Below are 22,300 nucleotides of genomic sequence, written 5' to 3' on the forward strand. Positions count from 1 at the left end.
GTTTTTTCTATGGGGCAGCCACCACCTCCTGTATTAACTCAGGGGGTGTCGAACAAACTCATTCATAAATCCAAGCAATAAGACACTACAGTGGAAATAGTATTTATAAAAAAGAGCGCTTGCTTGACAGAATATGTCATACAGTAGTTTATTAACCACATGCTACAGTAAATAAGCTGAGAAGGGCAGATGGAGAACATGTTGAAGCCCATTAGTCCTCCTGGAGCTGTGCTGACACATCATCTGATCATCTGTGTGTGTGTGTGTGTGTGTGTGTGTGTGGGTGTGTGTGTGTGTTGGTGTGTGTGTGGGTGTGTGTGTGTGTGTTGTGAGGAGACTGAGGCTCTCACCTCCCAGGGACACTCACCGATGAAGAGGATGGGAAAGGTGATGAAGAGGAGGAAGACATGTGGCACCACATTGAGCGCATCCAGAAAACAGCCGTTGTTGAGCACCCCTCCGTCCACGTTGTAGGCCACCGAGTTATTCTCGTTCCCACAGAACGCCAAGGACATGGTGGAGCCGGGACTCTGCAGGGGACCAGCCGGAGGAAGAGGAGGATGAGGAGCAGGAGGACCAGAAACGGAGGAGAGACAGAGATTTTAAAAAGAGGTTCTCAGAGCATGTCTCCTTTTCAAAAGGAACATTGAGGGAGTCCTCGGCAGAGCCCAGCCATTCCCAAAGTGAACTCCTTCCTGCTCCCTCTCCAATCCAGCTCCCAAATCCCGGATCCAATGAAAGAGGGGAGGCAGGGGGGAGAGGGGGAAGGAGGGAGGCAGTCACAGTCCAGTGCAGCAGCAGCAGCAGCAGCAGCTCCCACTCCTCTCCGGCAGTCTAAGCAGCTCTCCGGGCCATGCTGGTGAGAAACATCTGCATCCCGTCTGCCCGCAATCCTCAGACATCCTCTAAAGCTGAAGCTTCACTTGGCGCTGCTCAGGAATGCATTCACACACACCCAAACACACACACACATACGCACGTACAGCGAGAGCAGCGGTGGCATTCTGCAGTGCGCCTGCTATTCCTGTCTCTTTGCAAATGAGAGCTCAAAGTCGACCTTGGAGGACAACAGCAGAGGGAGCGGAGGGAGCAGGCGGGCTGGAGGAGCGAGCTACAGAGCTGCTGAAGGTAGGAGGGTGAGGGCAGGAGGGAACAGCGACTGATGAAGAGAGAGACAGAGAGAGAGAGAGAGAGAGGAGAGGGAGGACAGAGGAGGGGGTGCCGCTGCTGAATGAACACTATATGTGTGAAGCATGAGCAAGGGCTCTAATCTAAATCCCAGCATCACGTTTTTAGGAATTACATAAACTCTCCACCCCTCAGTCAGTCATTACTTTACTTCACATAAGCAGAAAGAGCGCAGTGGTGAGTGAATGACTGAATAACATAATAAATAGAGACATGAAATATTAATTCCCGGGATGGATGCAGCGTCCTGCACAGAGAGGTCCCGCTGCAGCCAATGACAGCTGACTTGTTCTGAGGGATCAGCAAAAGACCCACATGGGAGCAGATTTTGATAATCTGTGAATCAACTGACTGACAGCCTTTTCTTAGTGGTTACAATGATCTGTGTTTAATATAATCCGCCCCACCGTGACCTTCCCATCACAACAGGCGGGAGATAAGCTTAAATGTAATGAGTTTACATGAGTGTTTACACACATACAGTCATCTGCTGTCCTACAGGCATAGATATTTGCTGCAATGCATTTGACTAGAATACAGTGAAAGATGATGTGTTTGTTATGTTGTTATTAAAATGTGGTGCTTTTGCAAGAGGCTGGTTCCGGGACAATGTGCAGTGCTGATATTCACTGAGTGTCAAAAGGCATTTTGGAAGCAGTGAAATGTACAGAAAAGAGACACCAGGCATGGATGAAAGTGGAGAAAGTGCTGTTAATCTTTCAGTGCAACACCCAAGAGGAAGAGTTCACAGCATCTGCAGCCTTGTCCTCTGAATTTCCTGTCACACATTAATTATCTCCTTACTTGGAAAGCAAAACTTACACCAGCTGACAGCAAACAGTTCGTGGCTCTGGTTCTTCAATCTTACACCTCTTCTGTATTATCAGCCCATTTTTACAGCTGTGATAAGTGGCCAGATTACATCACATCATCACATATTAGCTCTGTCCATCTCCGGACTGCCTGGGGTGAGCTGAAGCTTCAGTGTGTGCAGGACAAAAAGAGGGTGAGTGGAAGAGCACTCGGAGAGGAAAAAGAACATTTGTGGAAGTGGGACTTAAAGCTGAGGTTAGTGCAGCTACAGGCAAAAGAGCAAAGACGGAGAATAGTGCAGTTCTTCAATCATTAAACATCAGAACAGCCTCACATGGAGACCCCTCCATTGTTATGAGGTGACATCACATCTGTCACAGAGTCACATGCCAGCTGAATATAACAAGCTTAGCAGGACTGTCTGTGTTTGTGTGTGTGTGTGTGTGTGCTACGTACTATGTAGGAGTAAAGTAATTGTGGTAGGTAGATCATGAATCATGCATTGATCTATGTGGATCTCTCTTCTTTCTAGGTCATCTTTTATGAGACGACTCCCATCTGGCTGAGGGAAACCACAATGTAACCAGCACATCCAATATTTCACACTCGCCAATAATTCGCCTCTAGAAATGAGCCCAGAATGATGTATGATCCCATTACAGTCCACACAGAGGTTCCTTGACTAACTATGAGCTAAGAAGACTTGCAGCATAATTAGACAGGCCTTAAATCTGCAGCCAGCTCAGGTCTATAAACTTATGCCGCCTATATGCAAATGAAGACATTTCTGCCCATATGTGTGCGTAATGGAGAGGTGCTTTACGGTGTCAGTGCTATTCTGTGCACGTTGATGTGGCACCAAAGAGCAGCGCATCCTACTGCAGGCTACACATGACAGTATCGATCAGTGTGGGCGCCCAGGTGACCCGAGCACCAGCACTTACCGGTTTATAGCGTGAGATCATTGTGTGTGAGCGGCGGTTCACTGACTCCCCCAAAAAAAAAAAACCACTCCTCGGTCCCGTCACATCTGTCGCTCGGATGAAACAAAAAGAAAAGGGGTGAAATGTCCCAAAGCGCAGTCTCTCATGTGTTCAGAGCGCAGCTCTCTCCACTTGTGTTTGAGCATCCGGCCGCAGGCGGCGGTTTAAGGGTGGAGGCAGGGAGCTGTCCGCGGTGCTGAACCCGGGTACCGAGGAGAAGGAGGAGGAGGAAGAAGAAGAAGAAGAGGGCAGATCTTCCACCCGAGGCCACCTGTGGGGTCTGTCATGAACCGGTGGGGGGGGGCTCAGACAAACACAACACAGCGGTCGATGCAACGCTGAAGCTGGCGATGGTCACGTATGCAATCATGAAGCCCGCGTGGATTACTGCACACAGAGCGGTTATATAACAGGGAAGTGATGCTGCACAGGCAAAGCAACACACATGCAACATTACATGATTGACTGCTCTGCTTCTCAGCTTTCTTTTATTGAAAATGACCTAACATTTACATCCAGCAAGTTAAAAGCTTACACTGCGATTATTGATCTGATCAAATGACAGACAACAGGTTTATTATTTATTAGAATCAGGATGGTGTGAACACAGTTTGAAATCCCCATTCAGTGAGCAGCTTGATATTCAACAAGGAGCACTATTGCCCCCTGTGGACGCATCATTACAGAACTGAATGGCTGCCCGTGCTTGGAGTAAGCTGGTGAAAACAGCAGACAGAGAGGGCGAGAGGGAAAACATAAGCAAGGACCTGATGTAGGAGAGCAATGTGTTAGCCCGGAGCCTCTTGAAAATGAGAAGAATGTTGTTCATCCCCCTTTATGACAGCCAGACATAAAGCCATGAGCTGGCTTAGAACTGATCTTTCTATGGTAAGATCTTAACAAGCACACACATCTATCTGTAGCTACTCTGTGCTGATGGTGGTGGCTGACTTGTTATTTTGCACTGCGACACCTTCCTGGTAATGTGATGATGATGATGATGAAAAACCAAAGCAGAGGTTGCAAAATCAGTGTGAGTGTGAGCGGTCCTTTGAAAAGGCAGATTGGAGCGCTGCTATTGATTTTACGATTTTCCTGTTGTAACATGGCCTTTATTGCTCTACTGACAGATGAGACACATGTCTGAGGGGAAAGATCAGGATGGCCTGAGTATCTAAAAGAGGACAAACATGTTCAGGCGTGAAAGAGGTGACGAAGATCAATGGAGGGCACCTGACAGGATCACCTTTAACATAACGAGGCAGAGAGTCTACAGTAAAGCTGAGCAAAAACAAAAAAAAACATCTTTAGCTTGTTTGTTTATAAGTGCATGTGAAGAGGAAACGGTTATTTTATTGTGATTAAGTTGACAGTGAATCCTTGTTTTCTTGGCCGCCTGTTGATGAGACTAGAAGAACGTTCTGCAGGAGAAGAGAGAAGAATTAATCAACAACATGGAAGATAAGAACAGATCTACTTTCAGCAGGTGTACCACATAAAAGCTGCTGTACTTGATTATAACTGGCTAACTAAGTTATGCCCTGCCTGCTTCAGTCACTGCACATTAAAAACACAACAGACCAACACACATGCAGGTGAGTTTTAGAAGCACAAGTTAGTCAGAGCTTAAACTGAACCCAAGATTTCTTGTCTTTTGTGTTTTGTCTGGTCTTTTTTTTTTTTTTACTGAGGAATTGAAACAGCAAAATCCACTAATTTGTCATTTTTTTAACTTTGGCATGTCAGCCTGAAAAAAAGAGCCCGGGAACAGATGTGTGTATTAGGAGAAATCTACAGTACCAACCACTTAGTGTCTATGTATGTCAGAACATGTAACAGTCCTGTGGAACAACATCAATCAGAACAACTGCTGAAGGCTGGCAGGAGTCCTGGGCTGCTTTCATGAGCGTCCATGACCTGACGACACAGGACAATACCACAGAGGCCACACATGTACAAATGTGTTTATATACGGCTCGCTGGGTCTGGATTTGGCAGATATATGGCGGGATGGGTCACTGATCGCATTAGTTGTAAATGTCTTAGCTCAAATAGCATTGCTGTAGCGTTGTAGGGCACATGCTTCAGCAATACAGAAACATCGCCTTGAGTCATTTTTTGAATAGACAAAAAGGAAAAGTGCATACGCCGTATGCTGTACGTTCACTGTCAAGCTAGCTTTTCTTGGAAATAGCCAAGCTGTAACAGTAAAACATAAATCTGACAGCTTGAGAGGGGAGAGAAATACCAAAATACTGTTTGTTTTCTTCTGATCGTCAGGGAGACTGTCACATGTGCTCAAGACAAAAAAAATCGGGGGCCAAGCAAAAACAAAAGAGCCACACCAAACATCCCCTCTGAGACGTGCAGGGAAGAGGAGGAGGTTTGAAGTCTTGGTCGATTACCGGGACATGGGGAGGAGAGGGAGGGCTAGTGCTGAAGCAGGTAGCCGTGTCTGTACAACGTAGCACTGCCTTCAAACACCTTTCTGTTCACAGTGGGACTGACTGATGCTGACTTAGGGCTGCGTACACGTGCACACACAGACACACGAGCCGCACTGTCACATATTGTAAACTAGTCGAGCAGTTTCATTAGGTTATGGCCTAAATTATCACAAGAATGCGTCAGATGTGCACTTCAATAATAGACACATTTGGACTTGAATGATTATCAGGAATGCTTACACTTCATCCTCATATTCTTTGGGAGGGGAGGCAGCAATCACTACATCGATCCAGTCCTAAAAAGGTAAAAACAGCAGTTCTTTTCATTTTGCACTTGACTAAATCAATACAAAAATGTGAAGTCAAGCAGCCCGCCTGCATCTGCAAGTCAGAGCACAAACAACCAATCAGCTACAGCCACTCTACCAGGATAAATAATACCCAGCCTTTAAAGTACGGCATATCATGTTCCTCTGATCTGACTCCTACCCCTCCGCTGTTCCAGGCTCGAGCCAGAGAGTTTTGTCCCTCAGTCAACGTGGCATCAATCAGGATCTTCCCGTTCACGGCCATAAGTTCATCCCCGGGCACGATGCCACCTACGAGCCACAAGACACATCGGAGATGGTTAACTGCCAAAACATATTTACTCACAACAGTGGCGCACAGAGTAAATGCCAGAATGAGCTGCAGAGATAGTCGACTCAAGTAAACCATGAATACACTGTCACCCCAAGTCCAAAATGTTGCATGTATCTTAACTGTATCTACAGGGGAAAGTGAACAAGCTTGTGCTTGTGCATGTGATTCACTGATATCCTGATATTGTGCATAATGAGCTGTAGTGAGTCCCTCTATGTTTCATCGTGGAGACAGTAACGCAAATAGAGGCGCATTCTGCACACACCATAAAAATAGAACGACTTATTTTCTATTCACAAGGCATTTCGTCTCCACAGATGCTGTAGGGCTATTGTTCTGAATGTTAAATGTATTTGCAGCGCGAACATATTGTCTGAGATTCTGCTTAGGTGGTTGAATAGAGTCTAATGAAGTCAGTTTGAATTGCACTGCGTTATACTGAGAGCTGTTTCTAGTATTTAATGTAGTCCCTAAAACTCAATACTAAAACAAATCTTAAAAGAAACATTTAATGTGAAAAATATTTGTATATTATATTAAGATTTAAAGTCTAGTCTGACCTGTTTTTGAGGATGGATTGGATTAACAACTTCTGACTATGCAAAGCTAATGCAAGTAAATGTCACTTGCTTTGTTTTTATTGTCAATCTAATCTTATTTGGGGTTTGGTTTAGCTATATACAATGGTCCATGTCTGCTATAGATTTTCCAGTGTGCTTTAAGACTTATTTTAAGCCCTGAAGTTTCAAAACAAAAGCATCCTATTTGACGTTTGATTCTTCTTCTGTATAAGCCTGAGACCATCATATTTCATTGATAACATCAGTGCTTCAGATGCTTTACATCTCATTCAGTTATGCAATTAACAAAACGACTCTGGGAATAATCATTAGGCCCCCCTCTCTGAAGATGAAAATAATATTAACCAGAAAAGCACATATTGTACATCTACAGCAAAGATTTCACATCAATGATGTTGATGCTTCGTGAGTAAAGGCCAGCTGAGAAGTAACTGTCATCATTGGTCAAATTTGTAAATAAATTGATATTTTCACACTCTCCAATGTTAATAAACAAGACCAAAAGTCTGCAGCCATGCCAGGAGTCTTTTTGCTGGACATCCTGACTTCTTTTAAGAACTCTCACTGGCTGCCAAATGTGCCCAAATTTTAAATTTGATGGTGAGTTTTGGCATTGTTTGTGGATTAAAGGTTAAACTGTTATTAAGTTAAAATTTGAAAGCAAAAAAAAATGAACTGACCGTGCTTATCTGCCGCACCATCTTCATACACAGAAGATACCACCAACTTTCCCAATGGAGAGTCTGCACCTCCCTCCAGGGCAACGTCAAGCTGTCCAATCTGACGAACAATGAATAAAAACGTCACGATTCAGTCACTTCTTACTTTCATCAAGAAACTGAGTTCTCTGCAGATGCAGTCGGTACCTTTTTGATTCTGAGCAGTCTCACATCTCGATCAGCTATCTGGTCTGCGGAAAACTACGAACAAAAGGAAGCAGAGGAGACAAAAAGCACAAAACAACACTGTGGTTGCATAGTAAGCACTGAAAGAATAAAAAGAGGTGTCAACATAATTTATGGCCACCCACTCTCTGATTATGTATACGGTCATGCTCAGCAAAAAACAAGGGACAAGTAATGAATCATTTTGGGGATATTTTTCATGGTATCCCTGGTAACAGTTCACTAACTTAAGAGTTATTCATGTTCTTTATGGAAACAAACTGGAATCTCTCTAATTCACACAGAAGCCATTTTAATTTAATCTCACTTACTATATTTGACAGATTTATTTCTATTAATCAGCAACTCAACAACAACTAACTTCCCTTCTGAAGCCGTTAGCAGTAATTAATGCACTTATTGTGTCGTTTTATTGTGTATTTTTTCACTGTTAGATTTATCTTAGTAATGCTAGTTTAAATGCATCTTTGGTGAGACATAATTCAGAATGGGTGCCGCAGTGTGTAACAGACTGATCCTTCTGTAGTCACAGACACACGAGGTTTACATTTCTAGTTAGAGCTGTTAGCTGTATATCACTTTGATTTTAATAGGTGCTGCACTTCCCAATTGTTGTAGCGCTAACAATATCAGGCACACAATACCATGGAGTAGGGATCAAAATCTTCCTCGTATTTCTGGAATCCCTGAAAAAAAATCAACACGCAGTTCATTAAAACTCATCAATAAGTCAATAAGGATTTAACAGACAGGACACAAAGAAACAAAAGAAGCTCTTCAGAAATGTCCATGAATGTGAATAAAGTACTGCTCAGATTTCCTTTGACAACCAGTTCTGTGATAAAGTTTTAAAACCACCCCGAATAAATGGAAACCTTAGACACACTCTAGCCATTAATTCAAGAAGCACCGCTGCTTTTAGGACAAGAACAATTGACAGGGAGACATGGGCACACGGGGAATCATTCCTAATCATTCCTAATCATTCCTTCCAAGGACGACAGCTATTCAATTTCGAGGAAGGGGAAATAGAACGAAAATAAATGACGTCACTTTTATCCAGCTACCAGGACTCAGAGAGGCATTTTTCTGGCTGCTAAATAAACACTCATTAATTGGACATAAAAAATGAACTCATTTGTAATATATGTGTTTATTTGCTGTGGCTGAAGACAAACAATGTAATTTATGTGGCATTTGGAAGCATAAATAAATCAGATCAAATAAGGCCGATGCTCTCTGTGTCTAAGCAAAGTGAAGGTACATCAGAAGGTAAAACAAACACATTCCTTTTTTTTAGAAATGTACGCTGCACCAGCTCAAGTCAGAGGATTGGATTATAGGACAGACCTTCATGTACAAACAATCTGTTGCCAGTAAAAACTGAAACCAATAACAGCAGCAGCAGCACCACAACACTGTCACATACATTCCCACAGTGTACGTTCACAGCAGCGTTGTGCTCCAAATCAATAAAAGTGCAGTCATGTAGGAGCTACATAACAGGACCGAGGGCCTGCAGTGCAGTCAACACAGAGATGAACAAACTAAAGGAGGAGCTGTCACTTATATGTCAGTCGAACATGAGGAAACCTGATGTTTGAGCACGGAGACAAAACGTGCAGAAAGTAAAGGGGGGGGAACAATCGAGAATAATCAATAGTAAAAATGATAAAATAAGTTAAGAGAGGTGATGATTGGTATGGATTACTTGTCGTTTGTTGTTTGACTTAAAAGACGAGTTGAAAGGCACCATCCGTTTCAGCATTTCTGGAGGCTGAAACACAAGACCAGGTAACAGCGTTTAGCAAACATATAGAAAATTGCAGCACGTAAGAGACGGTTGTGTTTGTATTTATCACACATGTCAAATACAGGATGAAGACTTTTGAAGTTTGTTTTGCCTCTGAACACACCCAGCTAGAGTGACGGCTGTGGTCAGCAGCCTGCACTGTTACATCTGTAACCTCAGCCAACAGTGATGTACTGGCGTACTGACACACCCTGGAGTGCATTTCTACATCACTGCTGCAGGGTGAGACGTTAAACCACTGCGGGGTGGGTGCTCAGTGTGATGAGCACTAATGCAACTTCTTGGTAATAGCAAAGAGAACTCTTTCTATCAACAAATAAAAAGGTGTTGGTGCCATAAAAAGTACCAAGAGTTTTGGTAAAATTCAAAAAGTTACCAAAAATAAGAGACCTGCAATATTCTATGTTTTTATCATTGTCAACAAATAAGACCAAGGTTAAGGAAGCTTTTCCAGAATTTCCCCCCAGGGATCAATAAAGTATTTCTATCTATCCAACATTTCCAAAGACAGCTGGGCACTGTAGCTTTAAGCAAACTCAAACAGGAGAAAACAGTGCGTTTGTGGGGGACTATTTTCTGTTGTGGCTTAATACTTGGTGCACTGGTGAATATTGACATAAACAGGATGGTGAGTTTGGGATTGACTCAAAATAAACTACAGTGCCCATGTCCACAGTAATGAAGGAAGATGTTTGCTAGTGCAACAGTGTACTGACTTATGTGTGTTTGATAGTTTTCGGACAACAGATATCAATTGTATATATGTGTGCTGCAGCAACGTAGAGTATTCTAATGATTAAAACATGGCAGGGACTGAATGATTCATGGCACCCCCTGCTTCAGCTCCTACAGTCAAGGTGCCCTTCAGCAAAGCATTTCACCTCCAGCTGGGGAGCTGCTCAGTAACTGATGGTATTAGCCTGAGGATGCAGTGTCTCAGGTGTGGATGTGCGGCTCTATGCGGTAGAAGCAGGCAGTTAATGGAGTGCATTACACTAAAGTAAATGCAGTTTGAAAAACAAAACATCTGCCCAGTTTTATCAGGGCTTTTTGACAGGAAGTAGAAGCAGCTCCCTTGTGTGATCTAATAACTGCAGATCGCCTTTCTGTGAAACAGCTGGACAGTCTGGAGGACTCAGCAGGGCTCGAAATAGAGACAGAGATTAATGCCTCACCCAGATGATGGCGTACTGTGTCGGGTGTCTGAATGTTTCATGACCCTATTAAGATGACTGTTTTGTTCAGAGAGGAGATGATTGCGGTGTGTGGTTCATACCAGGGCATCAGAACGGACTGCAGCTCTGTGCACATCTGGTCGGTGGGTCTGGGACTGGGGCAGCATGACCGGTTTAGACATGACCGGTGCCATCTGACGCCTCTGGTTGGGGGGACTAGGAGCTAGTTGCTATTGGGGAAAGACCGTGTTTCCATGCAACAGCTCAGTATACACTTGCATTTAAAAAAAAGTATGCTCAGTCAACAGGTCATTGTACAGCAAAAGCTTCTTGTTTTGGTGTACACATTTCAACTAAAGGAAACTAACATCAGACTTTACAGACAGAGACTCACCAACGGAGAGCTTGAAGAAGAAATGCGACTGGCATGGGAGGTGTTTCTCATCACCTGAACCACAGCAATATAAAATGAATCTTTCAGCCCTCTGGCACATACAGAGCACTGCAGAAATATCAATGCAACACACATGCAAAGTCACTCCCACTTTCTCAAATATCAACGCATAGATGGGCTGTCAAAAGCCTTCGATGCAAAGCCCACTGAATAAAGCGCAAATGTCCAAGCAAACGCGAGCTCACACATTTTTTAAAATGTGTCATCGCCACCACACACCGAGCGACACTCTTCTCAGTATAACAATAAGCTGCAAACACCAGTGACAACTAACAGCATCTCCTGGCCTCAGCTAGAAGAGAATTGTAAATCAATGACCAATTGAATCATGCTAATATGCTGCATCACTCTCTCTTCATGCATTAAACATCCTTATATATAAAACAGAACATGCACATAAAGAAAGAGAATCGAGCCCTGCGGCCTCAGTTTAGAGTGACACTTCTAAGGTAAGGCAATAATACAAAAAGGAAAAGCCAGTAGAACACATCATCCCTCACACATGCCACATGTCGTGATCTCTGACCTTTGGACTAGAGGGGTAGGACATTTCACTGGTGTTAGACGAGTAAATCCCTCCTCTTGGGAGATAACCACCTGACTCCCACTCACTCCTGTGCTCTGGGGGACTGGGAGGGTGCTGGAGGTGATGGTGATGATGGTGGCGGTACCCACTGAGGGTTCCTACTCGTTCCTCTGAGTGCTGTGGTGGCGGGGGCGGAGGGGGAGGCGGAGGGGGAGGCGGAGGAGGAGGCGGCGGCGGAGGAGGCCGCGGAGCGGGCTGAGGGGAGGACGGGGGCCACGATGACTGAGACGGAGCAGGATAGTGGGAGGAAGGTGGGCGAGGGGGTTGGGGTTGGGAGGAAGGTGGGCGAGGGGGTTGGGGTTGGGGAGGATGGGGCTGCGGGTGAGGCCTGCGCCCCTTTTGGTTGGTCAAGGTAGACGGGGCAGAGGGAGGTTTCCTAGCATTGGGTGGAGAGGGAGGCCGCCGCTGTGGGGAGGCGTGAGAAGGAGGAGGGGAGTAGTTGGGTATTGTAGGGTTCAGCTTGGGTGAGGGGGGAGGGAGAGGCAAGGGAGGGGGAGGATGGCTGCTGCTGGGCTGGGTGGGGGCCAGTCTCTTCAGAGGGCCCCTCAAACTCTGATCCACCTCATCCAGGTTGATGTCATCCAGATCAGTGGTGGCCAGATGGAGGCCGCCGGGGAAACGCTTCACCTTGGGCTCAGAGGCCGGAGAGCGCGGCGGGGAGAGCTTAAAGTCACAATGACATGAAAAATGAATGTTTCACCTCATGTGTCAGTTCTACTGTGGACCCATTTAACTATGCAGGTAACCACGAGGCACCAGATTCACATTTCACATTTTCACTGCTCTGGTTTCCCTCTTGTTCTTGTTTTTTTTAGTGGTATGAGCTTCACCTCATGCATCTTACAAACCACATATGCTGACACACATGCAGAAACAGTCTCCAACTAAACATGGCAGGAAAGAGTTGCCTCTGTGCTATCATCATCAGTGCTATGCTATGTCAGACACAGTGCTGAAGAGCTCTGTCTAAGCTGTGGAGGTCTCACTCTGTACCTCTGGGGAGTCATTCTCCACACAGGAGATCTGCTCCAACCGAGTCTGACAAAGACGCTCCACCCAGTGCTGCACTTTCTCCGACTCCTCTAGGTCTTCTCTCTCCGTCTCTGACACCTGGTACAGAGGCAGAGCCCATGCAGCATCAGAAAACAGGGATTAGCTCTACACACACATGCATGTTTACGTGCTTTGGTGCATAAAAAAATCAGTCAAAACCACAATTTAACACCCTGAAAACCAGAGTGACGTTGCCAAAAAGTACATCATAAATGACCAAATGGTTTAGTCCACAGTCACTTTGTCCACTGCTTAAGTCCACACCACAAATCCCTTCTTTCCGTACCTCCTGAACCAGCCGATTGATCTTCAGTTGCTTCTCTCGTTCATGCATCTCTTCTTTCTCCTTGGCAAGTTTCAGCTCAAACTCCATCTCCTTCTTGTTTTTTCTCTGCTCCTGCAGTGTGTCTGTGTTGGACACTTTCTTCTTTTTCTTCTTCTTTTCTCCTTTCTGAGGTGTCATCATTTAGTCAGTATAAAAAGCAGGGCGCTGACAAATCTGCCACTCCAAACCAAACAGCATGCCATGCACAAGTAGCTAGCGGCACCACACTTTGTAGGACTGCTAAAACCACAGCAAACCACTTGACTTTTGTAAATGATTTTTAAACACAGATCTCATTTTAACTGCTTTAACTGTGTCATGATGGCACACAAACCGGTGAAAACGCAGAAATTAGTTATCTCAAAACTCTCTTCTGAAGCCACTCCACACCACAGTGAACTCTGACAGTACCTTGCGGATTGATGGCAGCTTCCCCTCATATCGATAAAACCAGCCAAACGCTAAGGATGGAGATGAGCACAGGTCACTCTCACCAGGATGTTGAAGTAAACCCAACAAAGGGTTAAACAAAGGCTCAGCAAACTCCAAGCAGTGCACCCAGTTTCAAAAGACAAAAGATAAGTGCCACAACACAGCAATCAAAAAGAAAAATGAAAGAGAAACTCTTCTTTAAAACCAGATGATGCAAAATGCATTTTAACTGATACAAAAATCATCTTTTAGCAGTTGGATTTTGGCTGTTGGTGTCTTTTTTTTGGCAGCATTTAGCAATTAAAACAATCTAAATTCTGCAAATGAGAATGAAAATGTTTCTCCAATGTTTACTTTTTGGTTGTCAAAGGAAATCTAGCACTTGTCTGTGTGTACGCTGTTTTGCACGAACATCCTCATACGACAGCTGCAGCTCCGGACTCACTTGTCTGTCCTGGTCTTCCTCCTTGTCTTCCTCTGTGAAGGAGCTAGCTTCATCAGCTTAGAGGAGAGGCCATAACGAGCAGCACAGCACACAGAGGTGACAGAGGGAGACACACAGAGGTGACAGAGGGAGACACACAGAGCATGCAGGGGGGGGGATAAGGTGAAACACAGGAGAGAGTTACTTCTACAACTCCGTGGTTACAGAAGTAAATTCAGAGGATTCATGCATTTGAGGACAGAGATTCTTTCAGTCCTTACGGGAGCTTTTGGGCTTTGGGGTCGGAGTGGTTTTTTTCTCATGTGGGGCGGGTGATGGAGTGCGGGGGCTCTTGGGGCTCTTGGGGCTCTTGGGTCGGTTTTTACTTCCCCAGTCCTCCTCCCACTCTCTGTTGTGCTTCCTCTCCAGAGCCTCAATCCTACAGAGGGTGAAAAAAGCAGCCAGACATTTAATGCATGCAAAAACATGTTGAGCTGGCACTTTATGGATTTTAAAAACACAACATTTGTTGTATACTTCTCCATCTCGTTCCTGTAGCGCTCCTCTTCCTCTGCAGTTTTCTGAGAGATCTCCACTTGTCTCCTGTTAAACACATGATAAATGTACTAAATACAAGTCTGTTCACATAACATGCTACTGTCCAGGGATACAAATACAGAATATATGACTTCATCTAGGTTATAGCTGCTATTGAAAGCTTCAGTCCAGCAACACATGATATGCAGTCACATTACCACCCCCCCCCCCACACTCACTGCCTCTCCTTCTCTTGCTGCTCTTTAACGATTTTGTTGGTCTCCAGTGCCACCCTCTTCTGGTGCATCAGCTCCTGCCTGTCCAGCTCCCTGCGGGCCTCCACGGCCAGACGCTCCTCGTCTGTCATGAACAGCTCGCTGCCCTGAAAGAGTGACAAACAGCCAGAGACGAGAATCAGGGGACGACAACATGAGCAGCAGGGGTCCTAAAATTTTGTGGATCTGGATACCGGAAGCCAAGCCCAGGGGGAGAGAGCAGCATCTTTAAAGCCTAAATCACAACATGTATAATTACTATGTATTACATAAGCAGGTAAAAAGAAAAAAAATGCATTCTAGAAACATTGTGCTATATATATTCCCAAATGTTTACTGCGGCAGGATGTCTGTTAAATATTTATACTGCTTACCAGTTTTGTTTTGACATCGCTGATCAATTTGTCACATATATTTCAGTATTCATTTTAACGTTTAAGGGCTGAGTATCTCATACGCAGATGTAGTCACACATCTTAAACTTAGTGGTGTTATGTCGTGTCTTCACGTGAATTCAACAATACTCACAAGAATTGCACAGCAAAGAAAAGAAAAACACAAGAGTTATAGTCTTATAGTTGAGGAGCAAAGGAGAACAGTCTTGAATAAAAATAAAAGTTATCAATTTCTATTAAACATAATGCAGTTAGAGTTTACTTACAGCTCCTGTCAGAACAGTAATAGTCAGACTCCTGCTGCTCTTCAGGACTCTCACAGCCTGGGAATGTAATAGCAGATAATAAGAATATAATAGCAGCCACATAGAAAGACATGGTCCGTGTTAAGTACAGTGGGGCAAAAAGTATTTAGAGTATATAGTATAAAGTATTTATAAAAGTATTTAGTCAGCCACCAATTGTGCAAGTTCTCCCACTTAAAAAGATGAGAGAGGCCTGTAATGTTCATCATAGGTACACTTCAACTATGAGAGACAGAATGGGGGGAAAATTACAGGCCTCTCTCATCTTTTTAAGTGGGAGAACTTGCACAATTGGTGGCTGACTAAATACTTTTTTGCCCCACTGTATGTGCTATGTATATTAATCAGGGTTGCCACCAGGATTTGTTTTCTCCATCAGTCACTTTGGCAAAAAACCAAGAGTCCACAAAAGATTGTTTCTATTCCAAATCCATTTTGGCTGCAGTTCTGTAGCTCAGTGAGTTCAGCGTAGAACAAACACTATCGATGAGGAGGGGCTTGACCTCTACTGGTATCACAAGACCAGTTTAAACAGACGTCCTCGTGGTGCTGTGGGACAAAATGTGCAAAATTGATTATTAAAAGAATTAAAATCAAGCGAAATTCACCTCTTTGTGGTCCACATTAGTGAAATCCACCCCGTTCACCTCCACAATCTGGTCTCCAACCTACAGTTTGGGATAAGACGTGGATGCAGTTAACAGCAGGTGAAAATGAAATGTGACTCTGACAGTTTCATTTTCATCATTTTGAGCATTCACCTTGAGTCCAACTTCTGCAGAAAGGGAGCCTGGTTTGACGTTACTGATGTAGATACCAGGTTTCTGGGTTGGACCGCTGGAGATGCTGATGCCCATCCCCTTGGTGCCCACGAGGCTGAGGAAAACCTTCTTCTCCTTGATTTCTTTGCCTCCAGTGGACGCCAAGCCTGCAACGCTGGTTTTTTTCTCCTGGGGGCAGTGCAGGAAAAAAAAAGAGCAAAATAAAGAAATGGCCGTAAGCTCTCTGCTGATGCAATACAACTTTTGAAAATGAAAAAAAAAAAAAAAACTAAATGGATCTCTTACGCCTGACTCAGATACAAACTGGTCAACAAACTGCCACTTGAGGGGTTCATCTGATGAGCTGGAGACATGAAAAAATGACAATACAGTGATCTATGCATTGCAACATCATCACAGCAGATCAGCAGATATCCCACAGAGCGACACTAAGTAAGCAAATGGAAACTATATCACCACATCAGTCATCTCACCTTTTCACCGGGATCATCCCCACATCTGCACCGATGGACGAAAAAAACAACAAATACAATTAAATTATGTTAAACTGTATTCACTTTAGTGGTCATCCAGCTCTTGCTGGAAAATGAGTTTGTGTTTTACGTACGCCTGACTTTCAGTGACACAATCTTCTTCGTCTTGATGAGACTGATGACCTCCTCGTGGATGCAGGTGGAGATGGAGTATCCATTGATGCGCACAATCTCATCACCAACCTTTGAATCCACACAGGATGGGACGTTAGGTCCCACAATTCACACCCCAGTCAGTCTGCTGAATAGACCAGCAGCCACATTATGAGCTACATGATCTATTTTGATGTTGTAGCCATTTACACAGCTGAGGCTCTTATAATCAAACAGTCGAGGGTGCTCAACAACAAAGATATGAACACCCAACGACTTCTGACTGTATTTGCTTGTGTGATTTACTTGTCAAATCTATGCTTATACTCCGAGTCACTATTACACCTATGTGTCACTGTTAACAGTCATGTACAACACACACACACACACACACGTGCATACACAACTGGTTGCATCTGCTCTGTTGTGTCTTTTTTCTTTTTTTTCCCTCAGTCTGTTTTATTAACTCATTTGTTTGGCTGTTTCAACCGAGATTCAAAGGCCTAACCAAAGACAGGGGCTGCAAATTTTCTTCAGCTAGATGCTCTTTATACATTACATCTATTGCATGGTTTACCTGTGTGGTCCCTTTTAAATAAACAAATAAATAAATGTCTCCTTGATGCTGGTGTGTTTTTGTAATGTGTGATGAGGTATATCTTCAGAATTCATAAAATAATTGTATTACATTACATTATGTGTGTGTTTTAATTGAAATGGATTAGCGAACTGTGTTATTTGCATTCGGCAGCTGTACAACATTTCTGTTTGCTTGTAACCGCTAACACTGTAGCATTTCACCTTTTCTTTTTAAATAGTTTTTCTGTCACTGCAAAACATTGTCACAATATAACAAATAACCAATGAAGTACATTTTAAGGTAACCTGCTCAAACTAGCAGGCAATAACACGTATAGTGCTGCTATATGCCACAGTATTCATTTGAATGTAGAATAATTTAGTAAAAGCCTCTCTCTCGTCACTTTTTCTTTTCTTTATTGTCCATCTGGGTAAAACTGGAGCATCGGTGACAGACATGGAGGCTCAGAGAGTTTAAAAAACGTGGTGCTTTACTCCACCCAGTGGATTCTGATGTTATCATCACATCAGTGAAACATTAACACAAACACATACATACCTGAAGGCCGACATTCCCGGCCTGACCGTCTTTGACAATCTGTGATATGTAGAGACCACAGCCGAACTCCAGCCCTCCTCGGACACTCAGACCCAGTCCATCACGGTGAGTCCGATCTAAGCGCACCTCTTTCAGCTTCCTGCACAATCAGGGCAGAGAGGAAGGTACGTATAAAACAGGACAGATTTATGGGTCACGCTAAAATTCAGAAAGGGAGAAGGAGGATGGTTTCAGTGTCAGTGTCAGAGAACATGGGGACGCTCGAGGAGATTTTGGTACAATTAAACCTCTGTGGGATGTTTTTGTTTTGCAAATACATATCTAATGTATCTACAGATCAGATATACACCAGTGCCAGGACAGGAGTCTTCTGTATGCTGTACTCACCGTGACCTCTTGGGGGTGAGCAGGTCGTACTCCACCTGGTGTTTGAGTGGGATGAGAGGTCGGATGGCATCAAACAGAGGCAACCGCTTTGGTTCGTTGATGACCAGCTTCAGGTCCCCCACCAGCACCGGCAAATCCATCGACCTCAGGGAGGAGTGGGGGATACATTTTTAAGGTTACGTTTTGCACGTTTCTTTTTTGTTTTTTTACTTAATATACAATGAAGGAACGATAAAATATAGGTTAACCTGGACTTTTAAAAACATGAGTTTATGTTTCAGATTTGGACAAGATGCACTGGAGAGTGTTACCTGAGGTAAATAGAGTATGACTCTGCAGCATGCACATAGCTATGCTTTATAATACTAAATGGTCAGATTTAGAGATAGTGAATCACTCTAAAAAAACAAGTAATAATAAAGGCTTCTATCAATCTTATCAACCACAAAATCATTAAAGTCCTCCCTTAAAGAGTACTCTACTGATTGAGCAATGCACCTCTGTAATGTTGTCTGTCTCATGAGTTTCCAAAAGAAATGAAAATTGATGCAGCAGAAGCAGATACATCAGGTGTTTCATTCCACTCGTACTACCTACTTGTGAAAACCTACATTGCCCACAATGCAACTATACTGCCCATTGTTTAGAGACTCAAGTATGTTCTGCTAGTGGCAGCTACTGTAGCCGCTAGCCTCGAGCAGGGATGAGGAGCCTGGTAGCCTTGTTTAGCTCGACGTCTGACTCACGTGTCACATGACATCACTTGAGGCAGATTTTCAGATAGCATGCAGCTGCACAAAAGGCTTTTTTACATTTTTTTTTTTATTACAGATGCAGTGGTACACTCCAAGACCCATGAACAGACTTGATGTGTAAAATTGGTGGAGTTCCCCTTTAATCTTCCATTTCTCTTTTAATCAACAGCAAACTAATATATCTATAATACCTAAATGCTGATGAAAAAAAAAACAAACGAATCATCTTTCTTTCACTATTCAAAGAGTGACAAAGGGCGAGTAGAACAGCAATTTAAGCCGCTAAAGTAAAAGCTACTGTATAAAATCTGTCCACCTGGCCTCCTCTTTAAATTATTAATAGGTGCCATTTCAGCCCTGTTTGGAGGGTGAACATAAAAAGAGCTTTTGTGGATAACTGGCCAGGCTTGTCGGAGCACAGTGGAAACTGATCAGAGGCTTAACCAGTGGGGCCACAGAGCTCTGCCTCTGCACAAAGATTAATTGAAACCTAGAGCTGTAGCCCCCAACCCCCAGTCCACCCCCTCCCCTGCCCGCAGAGACCCTGATGGAGCACGCAGTTTAAATGGTGTGACTTCTGAAAAGCTTCTGAATACGAAATGTGAAAATGTTACAAGTTGGCGAAGAGTAAGTAGAAGTAAAAAAGCTTGAGGGCATCATTTCACTTGCAGTTTACACAGAACAAGGAGGACGTGCAGCAACATGGAGGCTGAACAATGAGAATGAATGGAGCCTTTTATCTGAGACTACGCTGCATTTTTTTTTCTATATTTGTACATAAATACACACAACTAAAGGCCACATGTTGAAACACATGGGCTCCACGAAAAACACTTTTTATCAGTTCTGCGTCAAAAGAAGTAGTTATTTAAGGACACAATCTATTCAGTGACCACCAACATTTTCAGAGACAAAACAACACACACACACACACACACACGCTGTAACCCCACTGAGCCGTGACAGACTGTACTCACTGGTGATACATGCGGAGGACATCATACAGGTAATCCTTCTCTGCTTCATTTTCAATCAGCAACTCCACCTGCAAGAAAGGACAAACAACTGGTGCCATCCGTCTCCTCACTGCTGAGCCAGAGGAGACGTCAGCCCACTGACACACACACACACACACACACACACACACACACACACACACACACACACACACACACACACACACACACACACACACACACAGTACCCCTCTCCTGTGGTCCTGTCAACACCACCACGGGGGGTGAGCCACCTGTGTGTGTCCCTGTTTGTGTGTGTGTGTGTGTGTGTGTGAATCATACTGTACAAACCTGATGGCGGCTCAGCTGCAACAGGATGGTTTTCAGGAAACGCTTCGGCCAATCACTGATATAACACATTTCACTCTTTTTTTTTTTTTCCAACTGACTAAATCTGTCCCAAACTCGTCTGCGAGCTTCAAACCTGAGTTGCTTTTTTTCCTTTTTGTTTTGTTTTGTTTTTTGGATGAGATTGTTAAAACTAGGCTTCGGGGATGACGAGCCTCCGTGGACTGAAGCGGGTGTAATGGACTGCCCTTCCCTAACCATCAGACCACTGTGAGGAAATAATGGCAGTGCAGCTGAGGAGAGGCTGCCGGAGGAAGGTCAGCAGTGTCATCTTACATCTCAGACACAAACAGAGGTGACAATTCACACCCAACATTCACACACACACACACACGGACTTCAGCTTAAGCAGTGTGAACACAGATAAGTCTTAAAGAGGGCAAAAACAAAGCAAAGTCAGACACTTGTGTATCGTTTTATGTAGGAATGACAGCAAAGGTCTCAGACTAATGACAGTAATCCTACATGTAGGACTACCCTATGTGGACACTGACGTGAGGTGGCTGTGAGGGTTTGTGTGACATGGGGTTTATAGTAGTCATAAATGTTCTTGCTCAGGGCAGTGACAAACAGTCAGCCACTCCTGCAGCCTGAACTACAAGCAGACTTTGGCACCATAAACCAAGACCAGATCACTGGAGCCAGAAACCAATTTTAAAATAGATTGTTTTTAGAGTACATACCTATGTGGTCCAGTCTATTTAGAAATGTACACAGCACATACAGCAAATGGCCAAACAATAATACATGTTTAAATCTGACAAAATAACGATGCAGTTCTTCTGTAAATGTACAATAAAACTCAACCAAACAGAGACACAGTGAAGATGATAATGCCCCAGAAAGGAACAGAGCCTGATTGTGCCCTGCTGGCCCCCTCTGCCTCTGATTAAACCATAAACTGTCCCATCTCTTCCGCTCAGCTGCACATAATATCCAATGCTGACATGCCCTTTGTGAGGAGCCTGTGATACGGGACCCTGCCCCGTCTGCGTGCACCACAGATGGCTGTGTGACGATCCCTATATGCTCTGGGGCTGAAAACATATCATGTTCCCTTCCTTCGTTATCTCTTGCTCATAGTTATCTTTTCCTGCTGTAATGTGCCAACAGCAACCACAAAAACATGGTAGAATGTGGGTTTATTTCATGGAAACACATACTATGGATTCAAATACCATTTATTTTATCCAGGACCTCGGCTGCATGGTGTTTACCTGAGCCAGACCAGGTACCAGAGCAAAACACAGAAAGGATGTCCTGCAATGCAGCAGCTTACAAAACACTGTGTCTACTCAAACATTAAGCTTTTGTACAGGACAACAGGAGGATCTACTGTAAACCTAACAATGCTCATAACTCATAAGAGGTCTGACTATCAGACACTCCATGAAATGCAGTTATTTCAGATGAAAGAAAACCCTTTAATCTATTGGCAACTCTGGTAGTTTGGTAGTTTCTACTATTGTCGTTGTATTTAGTTTCTTCCCCCAGAAGCTGCCACACATCTCACACAGCCTCGGCTACATGATAGTCATATATTTGCTCTTAGAAAAGTGTCCCTTTAAAATGAATCTTTTGAAATGATTGTATCTGTAGTGTCTTTTCCGTGAGGCCTGTGTCTGCGTAACATCCCACTGACAGAGACACCTGAGCAGGTGAGCTGACGGACCAGGTAGAGTAAAGAGCCCTTTCAGAGCCGCTTCATCAGCTCCAGTCAGCCACATGTTGGTTTCTTACCTTGTGCCGAAATTCTCGAGCTACTTTCCGCTCCATCGCTGAGGGACGAACAGGCCGATCTGAGCTGCCAGCGCCGGTGAGCTTTGACGGGCCGGGACACAGCGGACTGACCCGGGTCAGTACTGCAAGTCACACTTAGTACAGCCACTGCATCCGGTGGGGATTTTCACAGTAA

At 44.1% G+C, this 22,300-nt stretch overlaps 3 protein-coding genes across 3 annotated transcripts in view; all 3 read right to left on the bottom strand.

Annotated features, from left to right (window-relative positions):
• Positions 1 to 515, bottom strand: part of abcc8 (ATP-binding cassette, sub-family C (CFTR/MRP), member 8) — a 48,381-nt gene extending 47,866 nt beyond the window's left edge. The window contains exon 1 of the mRNA XM_070831253.1: positions 368 to 515. Within this exon, the coding sequence (XP_070687354.1) occupies positions 368 to 515 (148 nt within the window). The remainder of the gene's footprint in view (positions 1 to 367) is intronic.
• A 3,671-nt stretch (positions 516 to 4,186) lies between these two features.
• Positions 4,187 to 22,186, bottom strand: LOC139201513 (harmonin-like). Its single transcript, XM_070830848.1, has 20 exons — positions 22,126 to 22,186; positions 19,999 to 20,066; positions 18,267 to 18,410; positions 17,880 to 18,018; positions 16,723 to 16,831; positions 16,589 to 16,613; positions 16,401 to 16,458; positions 16,095 to 16,283; positions 15,942 to 16,001; positions 15,295 to 15,351; positions 14,598 to 14,740; positions 14,359 to 14,424; positions 14,103 to 14,260; positions 13,843 to 13,898; positions 8,204 to 8,245; positions 7,521 to 7,574; positions 7,335 to 7,434; positions 5,921 to 6,030; positions 5,672 to 5,727; positions 4,187 to 4,405 (listed from the first exon to the last, which is right to left on the bottom strand). Exons 1-20 carry the CDS (start codon positions 22,159 to 22,161, stop codon positions 4,393 to 4,395), a joined length of 1,683 nt encoding a protein of 560 aa, XP_070686949.1. The 5' UTR covers positions 22,162 to 22,186; the 3' UTR covers positions 4,187 to 4,392.
• LOC139201124 (harmonin-like) lies at positions 11,498 to 13,526 on the bottom strand (the record flags this gene model as incomplete). The annotated part of the gene is made up of 4 exons (XM_070830362.1): positions 11,498 to 12,250; positions 12,581 to 12,697; positions 12,927 to 13,091; positions 13,377 to 13,526. Coding segments are annotated over 4 exons (1,185 nt in total), but the record flags the coding sequence as incomplete, so codon positions are not given.
• Positions 22,187 to 22,300: the final 114 nt, after the last annotated feature.

This window comes from Pempheris klunzingeri, chromosome 5, assembly GCF_042242105.1.
Source record: "Pempheris klunzingeri isolate RE-2024b chromosome 5, fPemKlu1.hap1, whole genome shotgun sequence".
NCBI lineage: Eukaryota > Metazoa > Chordata > Actinopteri > Acropomatiformes > Pempheridae > Pempheris > Pempheris klunzingeri.